We start from the raw sequence: 21,661 nt of genomic DNA, 5'->3' as shown, positions 1-21,661 counted from the left end.
AACCACTTCTGTTTTAATAATTTTGATTTATTTTCTAATTGAGTTATTTAATTATAAAATGTCTGTATCTTTACAATTAAGTATGTCGATACATTTAATTAATTTAAATAGATAAATTGCGATAGCTGTTTTGTTATTTGTAAAAACATTTATAACCACGTATAACAGATAATAAAAAATTTAATTTAATAACTATTAACTTAATTATTTATGTTATAATTATTGTAAAGCTGTAAAGTAGATATAAAAACTTTTTATTAATGATTGATGAAATTAATTCATCATTTACAAACAAGCTATAAAAACGTTTAATTTAGATTGTTTTTTTTTTTATAAGTATTCATATAGATTTTTTATATATACATAATCGGGCCCATTAAAAATATCAGTTGACTTAAACTATTCTGTTGTCCATAATCTGTAAATATAAAATAAAAATAAATAATTGAGTAAAATAATTTTTATGTACTTTATGTCAACAAAACTTTATCTTTTATTTACCTCAATGAATTGACGCCATTCGTTTTCATCCAATGCCTGTTTTATTTTTACCAAAGTGTTATGAGGAATATTCGGTTTAGAAATATTAGCATTATTACTCGTTATTGATATATATTGAATATTAATCAGGTCACAAACTGATGGTCTTTCTTTTGGATTATAATTCAAACATCTTTTAATAACATCTATCAAAATTAAAGGTATTGGTTGTGAATTAGATGGTAGATCAAATGATATTTTAGTTGACGGATTTGTAATAGCTCCAATTTTAGCCCAATTTTGACGAATATGTTGAAAAGGAGTGTATCCAAATACTAAAGAATATAAAATACATCCAAGAGACCAAACATCAGATTTGTAGCTAATTTTGTATTTACTGTTTTGATGTGATGTTTCATCAACATCCATCAATGCTTCAGGACTAATATAATTTAGAGTACCAACAGTTACGTTTTTTATAACTGATGTCATGTCACCGTGAACTGTCGAAGCAATACCAAAATCAATGAGTTTTAATCTACCTCGTACAAGTAAAAAATTAGCTGGTTTCAAATCTGAATGTATAACACCGTGGTCATGAATATATTTAACAGCTGTTAACATCTCAGTCCAGTAGTACAATATCATTGTAACTGGTAATTTTTTTTCAGCACAAATTGTTTTGATAAATTTACTCAAGTCCGTATCACCCATTTCCAAAACAACATAAATAGTTTGACCTATTATCTCATAATCAAACATTTGTACAATACATGGAGCTTGCAGCTTACAAAGCATATTTATTTCTTGAATGGAACTTTGCATATTTTCTTTATCCATCCGTGATAGATCAACAACTTTAATAGCTCTCAATTCAAATGTCTTTAGGTCTTGTACACGATAAACATTTCCACTCATTCCTTGACCTAAGAAACCTAGAATCATATATTCTTTATTCTTAACAGTAATTGTCTTTCCATGTTGAGATTTTTTCGTACTTGAAGGCACTGAAGCTTGAATTTTGACATTATCAACCACTGGATTTTTATTTATATTCTCACGCGCTGCTACAGATTCATGCGTCACTGTAGGTCTATTACTTGCGTGTTTTTCAGAAAGAGGTTTTGTTAATGTACCTTTTGATTCACTTGGGTGTTTTTCAAGTTCGTATTCAGTACGTCTTGATTGATGATTAACTTGATAAGTATTAGGTATATGATCTCCCATGGTATGTCGTTTTTCAGTGGAATAAGTATCAGAGATATGTGTTGCAGGATTATTCTTCAACTCACCTCGATGTTTATCAATTTCATATTCAGTATGTTTTGATGAATTACATACTGGATAGTTCTTAGATACATATTCACCTGTAGCATTCTTTTTTTCAGTGTTATAATAATCAGGAATAGTTTCTGCTGATCTACTTCTTGACGTAATAAAATGTTTTTGAGAATCATTCTCCGATGACTGAAATTTCAATTCAGCTTGATTTGTTGAAATGTCTCGAACAGGTGGCTGCCTATTTTCTTTAAAGTCACTAACAGATGAAACAAGTGATAATTTTTCAGGAATAGTTTTCAAATGTTCACGACTCTGATTATCGTTCATTTCAAGCGTTTTTCCATGTGATGGTAAATTTTTAACTGATGCTCGACTTTCTGACGTCTCTGCTAATGGTCTTCTGGCTCCTTTTACTGAAGAATCTGAATTTCTTTGCCTATTAAAAAAAAATAAAAAATAAATGATAATTAAAAACTAAAAGTAGTAATTATGATGAAAATATAATATCAATTACCATCGTGAATCTCTTTTAGAACTAAGTGATTGTCCGGGAGTCTGACCAGAGCTAAGCATTCTATTTTGTAAGGGTGTATTCATCATATTATTTTGCGTCCAATGAGAAAATATAGTTGCTGGTGTTTGAATATGAGATGAGTTAACATAATCTCCAGTTGATTTATTTTGTGGTGTTTGAAATAAATTTTTGTGTGATAGTGATGGTACTGGCCTCGAACTACTAATTGGAGGATTTTGCTTCAGTGGAGTTTTTGTTGCTAATTGATTTGACAAAGTTGGATATTGATTAGTAAGTGGCTGACGATCTAAAGCAGAAGTAGGTTCCATCTTATAATTTGAGGTAGATTGAACCCGCCTTTCTTGAGTCGAATGAATGACATTGGAGGCTTCAGACATAATACTAGGTTGTTTTATGATGTAATTTGAATTTGATAAATTAGAATTTGACTTAATAATTGTTGATAGTCCAGACACTTGAGCTGACAAAATATTTGACTGCTTATGCACCGAATTATCCAATGGATTAGAACACAATGAACCTGTAGAAGAAATATCTTCTTTGGCTAAGTCTGATGGTGAGTTACTAATGAATAATTGTTTAGATAATTTTAAATCGTCAACATTATCATTCGAGTACTTATAATCTTGAGGCCTATCATTATTTTGTCTATTAATATTAGAACTTTTAGATTGAATAAAATCTGGAACAGTTGCCATTGAATTTATTAATGAACTATGACTACCTTCTGCTATATCAATTTTTTTCATACCAGAATCATGAGTATTCACAACAGTTATGGATGATTTTCCAGCCTCCGAACTATACTGCAAATCTGGGTCTTTTATATATTCATTCTCGTCTGGTAGTAAAGACTGACAATCATCTAATTCAGACTCTCCAATTTCATCATCGAAATTTTTAGTTTTTTCGCCGCTGTCGTCGTCATGGCCATCATCATCGTCGTCATCATCATCACCATCAGATTCACATAAGTTCATATACTCTTTTATTCTAACAGGTTCTGATTTACATCTTGATAAACTTTGATGACTTACAGTACCTGCAGTTGAACTATTTTGAACACTCAAAGAATCGTTTTTCAGTTCTTGACTCATATTTAAACAAATTCGACAACACAATAGTTAATATACTAAAAAAAAAACGTAAATTTAATTGTTAATTAAATTAATCACTGCGTTTATCTTAGTAATGATTTTAGTTGTGTGAATAAATAAATAACGAACAGAAGTTGTGTAAAAAAAGCAGATAAAAAACTTTCTCTTGTCTTTGTTTAGGGAAATGCATCTCTCAACACCTGTCCTTAAACAAAATAATACTTTTTAAGTGGGTTGTTGGTACAACAAACTCATAATTTATTCAAGTAATTACATGTATTGATAAAAATGATTTTTTTTTTTACGATTGGATATTCAATTTGACTTTTAAATGCTAAGCACAAATATTGTTGATGTTATTGACAACACTATAAATGAGGCTATTGTACCGGTTTTTCATCTGTGGAGAAATTTAAATTCTTAAGATGAATTATGATTGGCTTTCTGTAAAAGTATCACAAGCAGATGGCATGACTGCAGTCATCTAAGAACAATTTTTATTATATTTCAAAACGGACTTTGATATTTATTTGTAAACAAGGCTTAATTCTGTGTAAGATTATACTATGGAGGGTAGAAGTATGCATAACAGAAAATTTTATTGATTTTATTGGTAAATTAAAAAACAATCATTTCTAAACTATTTGTGAATAATTCAAAAATTCGGATTGAAAATCCCAATTTACGAGCAATTATAGAATTTCAGAATGTCATTAAAGTTAGCCGACGTTCTAAGTTTTTTGGTTTTTTTTTAATAATTTAATTTAAAAAAAAATCTTTTTAAAAAATTGCACTTGCAGTTTTTTACATGTGCAAATTTTTTTTTTTGTGATAATTTTTTCAGTAAAAAAAAATTCTAAAAATTTTTAGATGTCGGCTAACTTTATTTTCGTAATTTCAGAAGGTAAAATGTTATAACACTGAAATTTACAGATATTAAAAATTTTTTTAGAATTTTATAGCAATTTAATTATTACAAAAAAAAATATTATTAAAAAGTTTCAAATGTGAAAATTAATAAAAATTACAAGTGAAAATTTCTGGAAGCGTATTTTTTCTTATTGTAATTGATTTGTTGAAAAAATTTTCAAAATCAACAGCTGACGGCTCACTTCAGTCTAATAAAATGTTACTGATAATTTATTTTCTTAAATTTAATTTCAATGTTTTATGTATGACATGTTCTTTTCGTAAATAAAAAAATTCGGAAAACGGTTGACCCTAAAGGCCATCCCTGCAACTTCCCGCTAATTCGATACTCGCAAAATTGCACTTATTACGATTTTGAGCTCTTCGAGCTCAAAAATATAATGTCCGTGTCATTTTGAGCTCTCCGAACTCAAAAGTCTGATAGAACTTTAATAAAACACTATTTTTTGAATATTCAAACCACAATAACTTTTGAATAAATCAACCGATTTTCACGTGGTTGACGGTATTCGACGAAGTTTTCAAAGCTTCATAAAGAACTTTTAAGATTGAATTGATCGAGAATTTCGGAGTAATTACGAAAAAACACTTTTTTAAGTTTTCTTTCGACAATGATAACTCACGAACGAATCAACCGATTTTGACCGAGCTGACACCGATCGACGTAGTTTTTTGAGTTTAAGAGCTTATTAGTTTTTGGAATTTATCGATGAAGCCGTTTAAAAGTTATTCTAAAAAAACCACATTCGAAAAATTTTTTTTTGGTAGTTTTTTTGAGATTTCTCAAAATCTACCGGGTCGAATCGGTCCAAATTGTATTTAAAATCTAAGTTTAGTCAAGTCCCTTCGAATAGCACCAACCGCGATAAAATCGGCCAAGCCGATCAAAAGTTATTAGAGGTTTACATACGGCCACACACATACATACAGACATACGGACATCATCGTGGAAACATTCGGGGAAGTTTCCCAGGAGCTCAAAACGTCATCATCGTTGAAAACTCGATTTTCGAAAAACGGGGTAAAACCAATAACTTTTTGATTTTTGAAAATTTCCAATTTTCTTAGCGGGAAGTTAAAAAAATAATAAATTAGTCAATTCATTAATTAATATAATTTCATACATTTATTTTATTGGGAAGTAATAGTATTGAATGAATTATTGTTTGATTTTTATGATTAAAAAAATAGTGAATTGAATAAATAATTTCATTTTTATTTATTCATTCCAAAGTTTTTCATTGCATTGCTAATTCTATGTTGCAATTATGAACTTTTTATATCAATGATAAATCATTCTGATCTTTTATTATTCAACTGTATAATGACACATATTTTGAATTTTTCTATTAATTTTAAATTATTTACTATTGAACACTTAATAGCGGTTGTTATTCTTCAAATTAATTAACTATTTACTCTTGTTTTGAAAATAGTTATAAACTTTTCACAAAATCACTATATAATGAACGTAAAAAATAAAAAATGTAGATTGGAATAACTACAAAGTTACTTCCACTTTTGAGTTCAATTATTTTATTCAACACTTCGGTTACATACCCTTAAATTTTCAAAATGTATTCGAAACAATTTTAACTACTTAAATTGTTTATAAATAATCATATAAATAATAGAGAAAATTAATTATTTCACTCTAAACAAACCAAATCGATTTTTTTTTACCAATTAAGTTAATTCCAAAACTTGAATCACTTACTGGCTATTTTTTATCAAAAATAATAATTAATAATGATGATCAGAATGAAAATTTTTACTTGAGTAATTTCAATCAATCCAAAGAATAGTGATAATTAATAAAATTACATTTATTTGTTACAAGAGTTCTTTGTCATCCAAAATATTAATTTACAGTAATTTATTACAATTAGAAAATTTTTCTTAAGAGAAACAAAAAAAAAATTAGAGAAAAAATCAAATTTAGGACAATTAAATAATCAATTAACTATTATAATCTCATGAAAAAAGTAATAAAAATACAACAATGATTCATTTATAAAATATAGCCAAAAATAGCAATTGTTAGGGGTGAGTGAAAAATTCTGGATATACAAACTTTTAAAGAAGGATTAAAAATAATTAATTTTATATTCAAAGTATATCTATTATGAATGTCTTCAAAACTTGACTTATTTTTGTTTTTAATGTAATATTATACTAACTAAATTGAATTACACTAATTAACCAATTACTTACATTCAATTTACTATTTTTATATTATTAATTGCTATAATTATTATTCTTAATATTCAAACATGTCCCGGGAAATAAACATTCAAAGTAGACTTAGTGTAACTGTATTCTAAAAATACAAACTTTAATTTTTTTCACGCAACAGCCGTTTTAATCTCTGGTTTTCAATTATCATTCATTCATTTGTTCCACCTTAGATATTATAAAAATTACCCTAAATTCTAATCGTGCGACTTTCGTACTTAGTCTTTCACATAGTCTTATTCTATTTAAATATGTTTGAATGTTCAACTATACAAACAAAAAAGGATATTTACGATTTTGTTTTTCTTCAATAAAGAATTATTTTTAAATTTATAAAGATGAAAACTTTTCTATGTAAATATAATCGGGGATACTTTGATGAACTACAAAAATTAATGTATTATTTCTCTTTCATATTCTTTTACTTCCTAGTATTTTTTTTTTTTCCTCGTTCGTCGTCACTATTGCCACGAAACCCAGAAAAAAAAATTATAACATATAACTTATGAAATGATATAATATAATGGATAATAAGTTACAAAAGTTTAAAATCCAAATCTACAGAAAGAGATAAAAGAGATAAAAATATTTTTTTGTTTATTCAAAATAATATTGAAGATAATTTAAATATTTTTTTTTTTTTTTTTTTTGTTAATTATGAAATAATGCGCTCCACTCGAAAATGATTTTTTGTCTGTTATTTTTATGATGTTAATTTTTAACGTTTGCCATTATTATAAAGTGCACGTAACGGAGCTTTAAATGTTGCTGCCGATTGTTGCTGCATTTGATAAGCTAAAGGGTGGATTTTGAAGCCGTACAATCTGGAAATGTATATAAATATAAAATTTAGTAAATTGTTTAATTAAATAAATATAATAACTAAAAATAAATAAAAGATGAAAAATCTTACCGAGGAACAAATTGATTTGCAGCACGTTTAGGTCGATATTCTGGATGAACCATAAACAACATATGAGGAAATCCAGTGCCAAAATATGCACCATCATTATGATGATGTCGTGTACTTTTTGGTGTGTAAACATCCATGCATTTAGGACAGTAACTTTTAACCATAGCTTCACCAGGAACATCACTTAATCCGAGTGGCAACATTTGTTGAGACTCACAGTAAACACGTGGGCAATGGCCAAAATCACCGGCTTGGTATTTTTCAATCATCTGAGCTATTCCACGATTCGTCAAAATGTAGCGAGCGTGAATGAGGCCATAGAGCATTTCTGCTGCTTGCTCAATTAAATCCGATTGATTTGGATTATCGTCCAAATCGTCGTCTGATTAACAATTAAATAAATAAGTAACCAATCAACTATGTAAAATAAGTAAAAAAAAAACAAAAAAATTAATTTACCAGGTTCTAAATCTAAAATCATGTCCAGTGCCTGACGATAATGTGGGACTTGTTCATTTAATCCGGTAAGATTAAATTTATCTTGTATATAATCTTCGTCGACCTAAAAACAAATTAAAAAGTATTTAGATAAGTACATTGATTGTATGAATAAACAAAAAAATGTTTTCAAAGTAAGCAATTGAAATACTAACCTCACAAAAAAATTCATTTCCTCGGAGTCCGCAGAACCACGAAATCCAGGACACCTCTTCTGAGCTGCTCATCTTTCTGATAGACAATTTATATTTGTTAATATTATTTTAAATTCAGTGGAAAAAGCTCCAAAGAAAAAATTTTTTATTTAATATTAAGTAAAAGATAACGGTTATAAACTTGTTAAGTCTTCTCGTAAAAGGTAAGGAGTGAAGTGTGTTATGATGCGTCAAAAAAGTTGGTTATATATTTTAATATAATGACGAGTATTTTATGATGAGATATAAATTATGAATACAGTAAAATGAAGGTTAAGAATGAGCTTGAGTAAATGAACTCGCGGCGCAGGTTTATATGAATAACGAGAAGTGTTCTGATGGAGTAAATATAAATGACACAAGAGAAGATGAGATTCGCGTGAAATATTTGTTGATCGATGATAATTAAATGTTTATGATATTAATGCGATATATAAAAAGATATAAATGCGACCTTAAAATTAAATTCAAATACGTAGAAGAAAGTTTATAGACAGGACAATATTTTTTTTTGTGGGATAGGCTTACGACGAGACAAAATGCCCAATGGCCGCAAGCCGTCGCCCCACGTTCGAGCTTCACCTACGTTTCCGTGGTCATCGTTGTCTTGGTCAAAATCGCTTCGGGTAAAGCTCAGGACGTTTTGCACCCGAGAAACGCATTACTCGTTAAAAAAAACCGATGTAAAAGCGAGTTGCTTAAACAAAAAACCAAAAATAAACAGGTCACTCGGCTTACCTTCGATGCCTCGATATTAGCCACGTTCTCGCTCACTCCTACCTCGTATCAACAGAGGGCGCGATTTTTTCATCAATCTCACACAGCCATCTCGCCACCTTTCATTTTATTCTTAAACTATTACTCCTCAATTTTTATTATTTCACTCTAAATATCAACAAATTTTATTCCACTAATTATTCTTTCATTGATTATTCTTTTTATTGTATAATCAATTACTTTTAACATATATTTTAAACTCATATTGTTATTATTTTTTTTAACTTGAAAATAGAAAATACTTTTTAAAACTCAAAAATGGTGTCAGAATAAATCATAATGACGACCAACAAATTTATTTTCTTGAACAAATTTTTTTTTTCTAAGAAAGTGTAAACTTTAGATAAAATTTTTCTATTTAAAAATTCATATTATAAATTAAATTTATTTAGTTTATTTTATATATTGGAGTAAATTTGTTAACATTTATCACTTTGCGGCTAATGCCACCTATAAAATGTTTTAAGCGTCAATTATTTAAAAATAAAATTATTATAGCGCTATTTTTAGTTTTAACGAAATACTACATTTAATACTAGTTTTTAAAGTATTTTGATGAAATGTAATTGTTTTTTGAATAAATTATTATTTATTTTTGTTTTTAATATAAAATCATTTTATACGCGTTATAATTATTTCAAATAAAAAAATTTCAACTTAAATTATTTGCTCATTTCATTTATATGATACTGTCATCAACAGGCATGCAATTAATTTTTAGAATTAGTTTTTAAAACAGAATTTTTTCTTATGTTAACACAAAAGAACATAAATCTCGTTTTAATAAAAAACGATGACAATTAATTTAGCTGTCACTTGAAAATTTTTTAATTTTCTTTAAGAAAAAAATTTGTTATAAAAAATTGTTTAAAAAAAATTGCATTTTTAATTTGTTAAAAGTCCCAAAACAGGCCCGTAGTTTTATTTGACAATTAAATTAGTATTAAAAAATATTTTTATAAAAGTGATATTCATAGTTGTTTAACATTTCTTTGGATGGAAGTTTTTTGTAGAAAGTTGCAATTTTTTATTATTAATGATTCCAAATAATATTTTCTCAAAATATTTTTTTTATAATAAAAATTTAGTAATTAAATTGTTGGAATTCAATATAAAGAGCACATTCTCTTAAATTATTTATTTATTTTTTTAATTACATTATATCCTTGATGGTTTCGTAATATTAAGTGAAAGTCAAATCGATGAACAGGTTTATGACTAGAATGGAACTATCCAGCTTCAGCTCAGCTTATTAATTTTTTACTTTTGAAATTTCTCGATATTTCTATGTAATATCCAAAAAAATAAATTATTTAACTCAATGTTTACGTTTTTAAATGATAATTTAGGCCAATGGTTGCTAAGCAGCAATTATGAATCCAACATGGCGCTATGGTCTGTTACGAAAGTGTCAGCATCCTATTTAAACATTTAATTTTAAAGATTATAAACATATATTAAAATGAAAGATTAATTTATATTTTATTTAAATCGATTGTATTTGATATTTCACGATCAAAGTCTCAAAAAATAGCGATGTTGAAAATATCTAGAATCCAATTTTTTATTTTCAAGACTAATAACAACATAATAAGTACAAAGTTTATTTTTAACAAGAAGTAGAATTGTCTATATTAAAATAAGTAATTCAATTCAAAATGTATACGATAAATACAATATTTATTTTAAAAAAAAAATTTTATTTCTATCAATTCTTTAAAGCAGTAAAATGAAAAATAATTAATCAATCTATTATTATTATTATTATGAAAACGATCTGAAAGTGTTATGTTAAAAGAGTAACGTAAAGTTAGGTAGTATCACTGCAATTAAATAGTATTCATAGATATGTCATGTTTATCAAAGTTTTATCATTCCTTGCCGTAAAACCGTTTCATTTATTTATGTTTATATATTCACATTAAACAAATTACTATAGTAAGTACTTAAAATAATAATACTTAGGATAATAATGTTAAAATGTTATTTTTTATTATATAATTTACATTTTTTCTCTAATAGATGATGCATATGTCATTCTGGTTCGGCACTGATCTCGGAACATTTTTATTCAATGGATTCAATGTTAAAACTGTTAGAGGATTTTTCTGTACATGTTTGGGTCTTATTGCTATAGCAATTATTTACGAAGCAATGAAAACATTACAAATAAAATTACATCAATTGACCAAAGCTGCCCTAGCAGTAGATGACTCACAAGCTACTGAAAATTCTTCGTTATTATCACAAATTGTACCTACTTTCCCACGATTCTCTTCATCTTCTCAAAGGTATTTTTTGTCAATAATTTGAAAATGTATATATTAAAATATTTCAACTTGAAACTATTAAAACTGCCTTTTTCCTAGGTGGGGAATAATTTTATGGATTTTTGAAATATTACACTATTCAACTCAAACAACAATCGGTTATATTGTTATGTTAGTTGTAATGACATACAATGTTTATATTTGTATAGCATTAATTATTGGTTCTGCCATCGGATATTGGATATTTTCATCTATACTACTTTATTTTAATTTGAAAGAATTAAAACAAAAAAATCAAAATATTTCCTGCAGTCCAGGATGCTCAGGTAGATCATTTTCATAATTATATAGTCAAAATTTTAAAGAATACTGTCCAAATTTCTAAGATTAATTTTTTACCTTTAAGCATAATTTTTTTTTAATCCCTATGAGCAATAGTCTTTATGCGAAAACTGTTATTAATAAATATCCATCTAAAAAATTTGAAAAAGTACCCTTTTTATTCAAATTGATAAAAATTTTTATTTTATCTCAGAAGATGAATTAATGTGAAAACTAATATATGAATAACAAAAAATTCTTGTTTAATAACACTTTTTACAAGATCAAATCGCGACCCAAAAGCCAATAAATTTTTTTTTTTTTTACGAATCGCTTCATTAATACTTTCTAATTCTAAAAATAAAAAAATAAATTTCCAAAGCCAAAAGGGCGTATGTTTTAACTCATATGTCCTTTTAACTTTAGGACATTGAAAATGTAATGACCTAAAGCCAAAAGGGCGGATAATTTTTTTTGCCGATTGCTTTGAATTATGATTTATATGTTACTAATCTTGCTGCAGAATTGAATATATATATTGATTATTAAATTACAAATAGGTATTTTTAAAAATTATTAAGGTAAAAGACCCAGTTATTGACATTTGCAATTTTATTTTAATTAAAAAAAAACATCAACTCTAATAAATTGATAAATGGAATGTTTGAATTATAAATTTTAAGAAAATAGATTTTTTGAGAACATTTGATTTTTTTAATTTTTTTTTGACAAATCTTTACGTTTTGAGTAGTTCTGAGTTAAATAGCGAAAAAAAATTTTTTTATACGCCCTTTTGACATAAAACCCTATCTAACTGCTGTAATACGCCTTTTTGGCATTTGGGTCGCAAAATGCATGAAGTACATGGTCAGTACGAATGATCCATCATCCGATTGACATGAATATAAAAACATTTTTTTAAAGAATATAATAGTTAGTCTTATGAAATATTTCGTTTTTTTTTTTTTTTTTCAAAAGTTAGAAATTGGTTAAATTTTTTAATGAATGATTCTTATGTCGCAATTTAGATAAAACTTTACGGTAATATTTTTTATTTTGTCGAGCTTCATTGACAAGTATCACTGAAATAATAATTTATAAAATGTAAATTTTTTAATTGGACAAGAAAAACTTTTTGGCCAGTCTTAATTGTTTAAAACACAGAATTTTTTAGATTATTTCTTAGTTTTTACTAATTTGATTTTATTTTTCAAATTATCATGCTGATCGCACTATTTGTTTACAAATAATTTTTACCTCATAAAAAATAAAACTTATCTTAAAAATTATTTGTTATCATACAAATTGTTTCAAACTCACTAAAATTAAACTGATGATTTCAGATTGATAGTACTTAAAAAGTGCTGTTTTACTTACAGCTTAATCAAAATAAATCCTTTTGTAATGTAAATTCAAATTATTGATTAACTTTTAGGATTTACAACATGAAAATTAATTTTTATTCTAGCTTAATTTTTATCACATAAATAATGTTAAAAGTCTCTGAATTTTTTACCTAATTAATTTATTAAACTACTTACAGATTCAATTTCAACAATTGAGAGACGACCATCTAGTTTATCTGCTATTGCTGATAAATCAGCATCAGAAATAGTGGCTGAAGTTTATAGTACAACCGATATAGGAGAAAAATAATGTGTGTGTCGAACAAATTTTGATTTTGATAGATAACACCCCAGTTAATAATGATATATATTTTATTGAACAATATATAAGAGTATTTGCTCATGATACGGTTGATAATTATTTTATACTGTTGATCTAATATATTTTATTTAATAATTTCGTAATTATTTTTACGAAAATAAAGATGTTTATATCATTGTTTTAAATACATTGTAGTTAACTTTTTTAATATTTGTAAATAATATAAAACTGAAATGATAAAAAAATATACCATTTACAAATAAGTTAATAGTGTTTTGTTATTTATAAATTATATATATTGAGTTATTGTATTTAAAAATAACTGATAAGAGTTTTATACGATAATATTGGTTACAATAATTAATAAGTTATTAGAAAAAAAATGTCAATTAATGATAATTCGAAGCCATCTATTTATTTTCAACAGTTGTTTTTATTATGACTTGCGATTTATGGTAAATGCCTTCTGTTTATCATATTTTGCATATGTATTGTATTATATATAGTATAGTCACTTGAATTTTTGAAGTTTAGTTTACTTAATTAAGTATTCGAGTGTATACCTACAGGATAATATATATATATATATATATATATATATATATATATATATATATATATATATATATATATATGTATATATTTTTATCCACAAGCAAGAATAACAAATCCAAAAAATTGTAAACTATGACTGAAATTGAAGCAAAAAACAGGCTCCACAGTAGTATCTTTCATCCTTATCTACGAGAATGGCATTCAAAAATATCCAATTAACTCCAGCAAATCTTATGTATCCAATATTTATTTTGTAAGTACCGAGTTTTAACCTCACTCTCATACGATATATTTACGATAAATTGTATTTTAATTATCTATTAATATTTTCAGAGATGTTCCTGATGAAAAAAATGAAATCGCTAGTATGCCAGGCATATACAGATATGGAATCAACCATCTGAAGCAAATGCTTCAGCCTTTAGTAGCCAAAGGATTACGATCTGTACTTTTGTTTGGAGTTATTAATGATGAAATGAAGGTGATGAAAATTTTCGATTTATTTAAATTTAATTTATATAATTTTGATAGAAAAGTAACATTATAAATATTAATTTTAAACAGAATCCAATTGGAACAAATGCTGATTGCAGTGATAATCCGATTATCAAAGCAGTACCGTTGTTACGTAAATGGTTTCCTGATTTAGTGATCGCGTGTGATGTATGTTTGTGTCCTTACACAAATCACGGTCACTGTGGGATTCTTTATGAAGATGGAACAATTAATAATAAAGCAAGTATAAATAGGATTGCTGAAATTGCAGTATCGTATGCTAAAGCAGGTGAATTGAAATATTTTTATAGTTTTTAATTTTTATTGATAAAATTTAGGATATTATCAATTAATGTTTGGTATTTTGTTTTCAATAAATATCAATAACTGTTGCGTACACAACAGTGGCAATAATAATCACGCTGATAAGAGTCATATTGCTATTCACTTAGACCTCTGTAAATAAATATAGCTTATATGGGTGATTCTCTGTAAGGATGTCTTAAATCGGTACAAAGTTGTCCGACCAAATTATTTTTGATTTTATTAGAAAAAAAATTAACAAGGGCTACAAAACTATCAGCTCAATGATAATATATAAACAGCCAATTTAATTTTTGTTTTTTCGATATTTGTGTGTCTTTTGCCATATAACATGACAGGGGACTGTTTTTTTTTTTTTTTATCAAATTGAGAAAAATCAAGCCAACTATTTCAATGCACTCAACTTTTCAAGTTTTCAATGAATATTTACATTAATTAGAATAATATTAAGACCCATGGATCTAATTTTATAAATAAAAATAGTTGCCAGAGGACTGAGTATCTCGTGGCCCAGACACATGTTTCCAGCACAAATGGTGTTTTGACACTAAGTAAAATGGCAATAAAGCGCTAACAACCCTATAGTTATTAATTCAAGGCTAATTAGGTCCTTATAAACTTTAAAAAACATAAAATAGCACGCTGGATTTTTTTTGGCTTTGAACTTCTGGCAGGGGCCTGTCCTTAAAACGCCTGGGACAAACTTTGGTTTAATTAATTTAATGAAACAAACTAATTTTCGGTACTTTTTATTGAAGAAGATTGTTAGTTAACTAATTGAGTTTATAAACATTATGGACAAAATTATATATTATGGACGAATAACTTAAAATTTAATCTTAAAGTTTCAATTTTGTGAAAGGGACTGTTATTTCGGTGATTGACAAATTTATTGTAAAAAAACCAAAATTTATTTCATTTTAATTTTCAATGCTCCGAATAAAAATGTTTTTTTACTTTCGTAATAAATTTTTTTTAGTAACAAAATAATTTTTCTAATGAAAAAATGCCTGAGACATCAAAAAACATCCTTATAGAGAATCACCCATATAATAAGATTTAATATTTTAAATGCTTAATATTTAGTTACTCTAAAATTTTTGCATAATTCGTATATTTTTTACAAACTATTTAATATTTAAGAATTAATATAAATAATTAAAATATTTTAGGAGCTCACATAGTGGCACCATCAGATATGATGGATGGTAGAATAGGAGCTATAAAAAAAGCTCTTGACAAAGCAAATCTAGCTCACAAAGTTGCTGTTTTATCTTATGCTGTGAAATTTGCATCTGGTTTCTACGGACCTTTTAGAGATGCGTCAAAGTCAGCTCCTAAATTTGGTGATAGAAAATGTTATCAGCTACCTTGCAATAGTACAGGCTTAGCTGCCAGAGCTGCTGTAATTATATAAATTTCATTTATATTATTTTTTATAGATTAAAAAAAATAATTAATCAGTTATTTATTTCAACAGGCACGAGATGTTGCTGAAGGGGCTGATATGTTGATGGTTAAACCGGGAATTGCTTATTTAGATATTATTCGTAAAACAAAAGATACTTATCCAGATTATCCGTTATTTATTTATCAAGTATCTGGTGAATATGCTATGATATATCATGCTGCAAAAAATAATGCTATCAATCTTAAAGATGTGCTCACTGAAATATTAACTTCAATGCAGCGAGCAGGTGCTGATTGCATTATTACTTATTTTACTCCTTATATTTTAGATATTTTAATTCCGACGAGTAAATATTGAGTCTGCTGTACAAATTTTTTAATTCTTTTATAGAATTCTACAAACATATGTTTTCAGTTTAGAAATTATTTATGGATAAAAATATATAAAATAAATAAATATCTTATTAATTGAAAATTGTTTCATTTTATATATTTAGTATATATTTTATTGTTTTTAATTATTTTTTTAACACGATAATTTTTTTTTATTTTAAATAATAAACAGTTTGAAGCATTTAAAGAAATAATTTCTAAAAATTCTAAGAAATTCTATAATACTGAAGTTACCCGTCAGGTGTTAATTAAAAAAATATTTTTAACAAATTAATTGCAATAAAAAAATGCTTTTAAAAATTTTCACTTGTAATTTTTATTAATTTTCACATGTGGAATTTTTTAATTAAATTTTTTTTCTACCATAAAATAGTAGACATTAGATTATTATTGTTATTATTTATTTTTTTTTTTTAACAATTAGATTTTGAATTGCATACATTAAATTTTTTTTAATAATTTTCAGATTTCTGCATGAAAATTAATTTAGCAGATATTTGACAGTATTAAAAATTTTTGTAATGAATAAGTTAAGGCTAATAAAAGATTGACATCCTACGCGTCACATAAAAAACTGTTGACTTTTTGGTAAATTTTATTTAACAAGAAGTCAAAAACTCATAACTGTCAACTTAAATTTAACAAAATATTACCAGAAAAATTTTAGTACCGCATATTTATCAAAGTGCAATTTTGAAAAATAATTTTTTTGAAAAAATTTGTATGTTAAATAATTTAAAAAAATTGTGAAGTTACTACTAATTTTAATGTTTTAATTTCTGCTGTTTTAATCAAATGATATTTTTGAATTAATTTTTACTGAAGCTGATGTAATTTTGAAGAAACCAAGTCCTGTTAAATTAGATTTAAAATACGATATAAAATTTCGTGCATGACAAATTTATCAGAACATACAGTAAAATAATAAGAAAAAAAAAGTAATTAGTAGCATATGAATATATCATAATAATTTTTTGTATTAAATGTAAATTTAAAAATGTACAGAAAATTCGAGAGTAAAAGTAATAACAAAAAAATTTTATAAATAAAATTTATCTCGAATAATAAATTATATAGATAAATTTCAATTGATTGACGTGTCCGAAGCACCCAAATAATATTCTTGATAATACGTAACTGTCACTAAGTGTAGTGTTGGACCAATCAAGAAATGCCGAGCAGTTTCTAGTAAAATACATCCGATATCCAAATACATGTACTGTATGTTATTTTCATTTGTGCCAGTGATCATACTATGGATATAAACGTGGGCCAATGAACAATAGCCAACCTGGAGTAGTGATAACCAATCAAATTTCATATTTCCGTTGCTACGTATCTTTATCGACCAATCAGAAGAAGCCACGACAAATTTAACTGTTAATATGCCGGTGCTGAGCTTGTCCACCGACAGTCAACCGTGAATCAAAGAACGTGAAACAAAGATATCGTCTACGTAGTGTTATTTCACTGTATTACTAAGTTTTACTGAAAATTTCTTCAACTTTATTGGTAAATATTAATTTCATTATTTATTATTTTTTCAGTAGTAATATTTATTTAAATTCTGTCATTTTGTTAAATTAATTTTCACATTTTATTGATTTGTACATACCATAAAATAAATAATATTTGCCACGTATCAGAGGGTTCCTTGTTGATGTTCCGTTATAAATTCTTTGGTGTGAATCAGTTTTAACAGTTATTGAATACTAAGTAAAAATAATCATTTGTACGCGTTCAGTTTTTTTCAGTAAATAAATTGTTTCTTTATTTTGCATTTACTGATAATACGTCAAATTTGCGTTTAATTGAGCCGATAACGCCGGGACATTTTGGTTTGATGAATTTTTTTTTTTTTTTTCGTTTTTTCATTAATAATAAATTCAGATAATTGCTTATACATGTGACAAACAAATCAATCATTCGTATCAATTTAATTATTCAAATTTGACTGAAATTTTGAATAAAATTAACTTAGCTTACTTACGGTTATGCGTTTGTGAATTGAATGATGACCTACTAGAATGTTCTGTCACCCCTTACGTGGGTGGGGACAACATTTAATGAAAAGATAACGGTTTTGATGTTTGAAAAATTTATATTTCCTATCAAAAAATATTTATGATTTTTACTTTAAATTATAAACACAAATATTAATTAATTTTTTTTTTCTTTTTTACAGATAACAAAATACAAACAAAAATGAAGGGTATATTAGCTTTAATGGTGTTAGGGCTAATTGCAGCTACTGCCTCTTCGAAAGAAGATAGTAAGAAGAATGACGACATTGGAACAGTTATTGGAATTGATTTGGGAACAACATACTCTTGGTATAATTAAATTAAATTTCATTATTATTCATTAATATATTTAAAGCAATAAAAATACTCATAATATTTTTTTTTCTCTCTAGTGTTGGTGTTTACAAGAATGGTCGAGTTGAAATAATTGCCAACGATCAAGGAAACCGTATCACTCCATCTTATGTAGCATTTACTGCAGAAGGAGAACGTCTAATTGGTGATGCTGCAAAGAATCAACTGACCACTAATCCAGAAAATACTATTTTTGACGCCAAGCGTTTGATTGGTCGTGAATGGTCAGACCCAACAGTTCAACACGATGCTAAATTCTTCCCATTCAAAGTAGTTGAAAAGAACAGCAAACCTCACATTAAGGTAAAGACGAAAGACGGAGACAAAGTCTTCACTCCTGAAGAAATTTCCGCTATGGTTCTTGGAAAAATGAAGGAAACCGCAGAGGCTTATTTGGGTAAAAAAGTAACTCATGCAGTTGTTACTGTACCAGCTTACTTCAATGACGCTCAGAGACAAGCTACGAAAGACGCTGGAGCGATCGCTGGTCTTGTTGTTATGAGAATCATCAACGAACCAACTGCGGCTGCCATCGCCTACGGTTTGGACAAAAAAGACGGCGAGAAAAACGTACTTGTATTTGATCTTGGTGGTGGTACTTTTGATGTAAGTCTTTTGACAATTGACAACGGAGTCTTTGAAGTAGTAGCAACTAATGGTGATACTCACTTGGGAGGTGAAGATTTTGACCAACGTGTTATGGAGTACTTTATTAAATTGTACAAGAAAAAGAAGGGTAAGGACATCAGAAAAGACAACCGTGCTGTTCAAAAGCTTCGTCGTGAAGTTGAAAAAGCCAAGAGAGCTCTCAGTGCCAGTCATCAAGTTAAAATCGAAATTGAATCATTCTTCGAAGGTGATGATTTCTCAGAGACCTTGACCAGAGCTAAATTTGAAGAATTGAACATGGATCTTTTCCAAAGTACAATGAAACCAGTACAAAAAGTACTTGAAGATGCTGACATGAACAAAAAAGATGTTGATGAAATCGTACTTGTTGGAGGATCCACCAGAATTCCAAAAGTTCAACAATTGGTTAAAGAATTCTTCAATGGTAAAGAGCCATCCCGAGGTATTAACCCCGATGAAGCTGTTGCTTATGGTGCTGCTGTTCAAGCTGGAGTTCTTTCCGGAGAACAAGACACCGACGCAATTGTTCTTCTTGACGTAAATCCTTTAACTATGGGTATCGAAACTGTTGGAGGTGTCATGACCAAATTAATTGCCAGAAACACTGTTATTCCGACCAAGAAATCACAAATCTTCTCTACTGCATCCGACAATCAACATACCGTTACAATTCAAGTTTATGAAGGAGAACGTCCAATGACCAAAGATAACCATCTTCTTGGTAAATTTGATCTTACCGGTATCCCACCAGCACCCAGAGGAATTCCTCAAATTGAAGTAACCTTCGAAATTGATGCTAACGGTATTCTACAAGTATCTGCTGAAGATAAGGGAACTGGTAACCGTGAGAAAATTGTTATTACCAATGACCAGAACAGACTTACACCTGATGACATCGAAAGAATGATTAAAGATGCTGAGAAGTTTGCCGATGAAGACAAAAAACTTAAAGAACGTGTCGATGCTCGTAATGAATTTGAATCTTACGCTTACTCAGTGAAAAATCAACTTGCTGATAAAGAAAAGCTTGGATCTAAAATTTCTGAGGAAGATAAGGAAAAAATAGAGGCTGCTGTTGACGAAAAAATTAAGTGGCTTGAAGAAAACCAGGATACTGACCCTGAAGAATACAAACAACAGAAGAAACAACTTACTGAAATCGTTGAACCCATCATCGCGAAGCTTTATCAAGGTGCTGGTGGTGCTCCTCCACCAACTGGTGGTGACGATGATGATCTCAAAGACGAATTGTAAGCTAGTTACAAGCAAATACCAGTTCATCTTAAATCCAGACTGAATTAATTAAGAGAAAATTAAAGCTTCCTATTGCGATAATTACTTCGGAAAATTAAATATTTAATTTCTTTTTTTTCTTTACTATCTCTTTCAATTAACATTAGCTAATTGATTCCGAAGTTATTTATCAAAAGGAGTTATACCGTCGAGCATTTATATAAGATCATTAAATTACAATTATAATTATTTTACAAATCTCAACGACGGTAATCTATTCTAGTTTGTTCTAGGTAATTAGCCTTATGATGAGATAAAAATATGTAGATGTTATTCTATAAATTTTGTACTGATGAGGTTTTTCTTAATTCTCATTGGATTTTTAATTTATTGTTAAGTAAACATATATATATATATATATATATATATATATATATATATATATATATATATATATATATTTTTTTTTTTTTTGTATGATTATATATTGTATGTAACTGAGAATAAATGAATGAATATGAAAATGCGTGTGATTTTTGTCGCTCGCCAAATGTTACAAAGCGTGCAAGATAGTTAAATACAATATTAATGTAAATTGTATGTTTGAATGCGTGAAATATGCTAGGATTGTATTAATATGAAAATAATATTAAATAAATCATTTTTTTCAAAAGTTTTTATTTTTTTATTTTAAATTTAGTACCAAATTATTTTATGAAATAATTATAAAATACGATACATTTATTTTTCAATTGAAACACATTAATCCAAAGTTTCATACAAATCGTAATTATGTTTATAATTTATTAATAATTAATAAAAATTACTTAACGCCGTTTACAAAATTAACAATTGTTTTCATGCTTTTTTGCACTACAAAAAATCAACCTATTTAAAATGATACAGCATTAAAACTTAATAAATTAAGTAATGAAAAATTAAAATTTAACAATTTGTATGTTAATCAGAAGAATATTAAGTCAGACTTTTAAAAAAAATTGTAATATAATATCTAACAATAATAAAATTAATATGCTAATGAAA

The 21,661-nt window shown here is 27.1% G+C and overlaps 4 protein-coding genes across 8 annotated transcripts; 2 read left to right on the top strand and 2 right to left on the bottom strand.

Moving 5' to 3' along the window:
• Positions 1 to 238: 238 nt before the first annotated feature.
• Mps1 (dual specificity protein kinase monopolar spindle 1) lies at positions 239 to 3,784 on the bottom strand. Its single transcript, XM_074255833.1, has 3 exons — positions 2,276 to 3,784; positions 502 to 2,197; positions 239 to 418 (listed from the first exon to the last, which is right to left on the bottom strand). Exons 1-3 carry the CDS (start codon positions 3,391 to 3,393, stop codon positions 395 to 397), a joined length of 2,838 nt encoding a protein of 945 aa, XP_074111934.1. The 5' UTR covers positions 3,394 to 3,784; the 3' UTR covers positions 239 to 394.
• A 2,625-nt stretch (positions 3,785 to 6,409) lies between these two features.
• On the bottom strand, positions 6,410 to 8,979 carry Ckiibeta (casein kinase II subunit beta). 4 transcript variants are annotated; one of them, XM_074256298.1, is made up of 5 exons: positions 8,902 to 8,979; positions 8,125 to 8,200; positions 7,931 to 8,033; positions 7,472 to 7,853; positions 6,410 to 7,382 (listed from the first exon to the last, which is right to left on the bottom strand). In XM_074256298.1, exons 2-5 carry the CDS (start codon positions 8,194 to 8,196, stop codon positions 7,277 to 7,279), a joined length of 663 nt encoding a protein of 220 aa, XP_074112399.1. In that variant the 5' UTR covers positions 8,197 to 8,200; positions 8,902 to 8,979; the 3' UTR covers positions 6,410 to 7,276. The 4 variants fall into 4 exon arrangements, with proteins under 4 accessions (XP_074112399.1, XP_074112398.1, XP_074112400.1 ...); XM_074256297.1 differs by lacking the exon at positions 8,902 to 8,979 and adding an exon at positions 8,750 to 8,895; XM_074256299.1 differs by lacking the exon at positions 8,902 to 8,979 and adding an exon at positions 8,746 to 8,808.
• Positions 8,980 to 10,368: 1,389 nt separating this feature from the next.
• Positions 10,369 to 13,213, top strand: LOC141535947 (uncharacterized). Its single transcript, XM_074256126.1, has 4 exons — positions 10,369 to 10,878; positions 10,963 to 11,231; positions 11,310 to 11,536; positions 13,075 to 13,213. The coding sequence occupies exons 2-4, from the start codon at positions 10,963 to 10,965 to the stop codon at positions 13,185 to 13,187; spliced, it is 609 nt and encodes a 202-aa protein (XP_074112227.1). The 5' UTR covers positions 10,369 to 10,878; the 3' UTR covers positions 13,188 to 13,213.
• Positions 13,214 to 13,855: 642 nt separating this feature from the next.
• Hsc70-3 (heat shock protein 70 cognate 3) lies at positions 13,856 to 21,290 on the top strand. 2 transcript variants are annotated; one of them, XM_074257106.1, is made up of 7 exons: positions 13,856 to 14,007; positions 14,088 to 14,235; positions 14,319 to 14,538; positions 15,746 to 15,978; positions 16,054 to 16,270; positions 18,598 to 18,709; positions 18,793 to 21,290. In XM_074257106.1, the coding sequence occupies exons 1-7, from the start codon at positions 13,949 to 13,951 to the stop codon at positions 20,636 to 20,638; spliced, it is 2,835 nt and encodes a 944-aa protein (XP_074113207.1). In that variant the 5' UTR covers positions 13,856 to 13,948; the 3' UTR covers positions 20,639 to 21,290. The 2 variants fall into 2 exon arrangements, with proteins under 2 accessions (XP_074113207.1, XP_074113206.1); XM_074257105.1 differs by lacking the exons at positions 13,856 to 14,007; positions 14,088 to 14,235; positions 14,319 to 14,538; positions 15,746 to 15,978; positions 16,054 to 16,270 and adding an exon at positions 17,759 to 17,888 and having other exon boundaries at positions 18,562 to 18,709.
• Positions 21,291 to 21,661: the final 371 nt, after the last annotated feature.

Source organism: Cotesia typhae, unplaced genomic scaffold, assembly GCF_013202065.1.
Source record: "Cotesia typhae breed Kobodo isofemale line unplaced genomic scaffold, CoteBio_Ctyphae scaffold_152, whole genome shotgun sequence".
NCBI lineage: Eukaryota > Metazoa > Arthropoda > Insecta > Hymenoptera > Braconidae > Cotesia > Cotesia typhae.
This window is presented reverse-complemented; position numbering and strand designations above follow the sequence as displayed.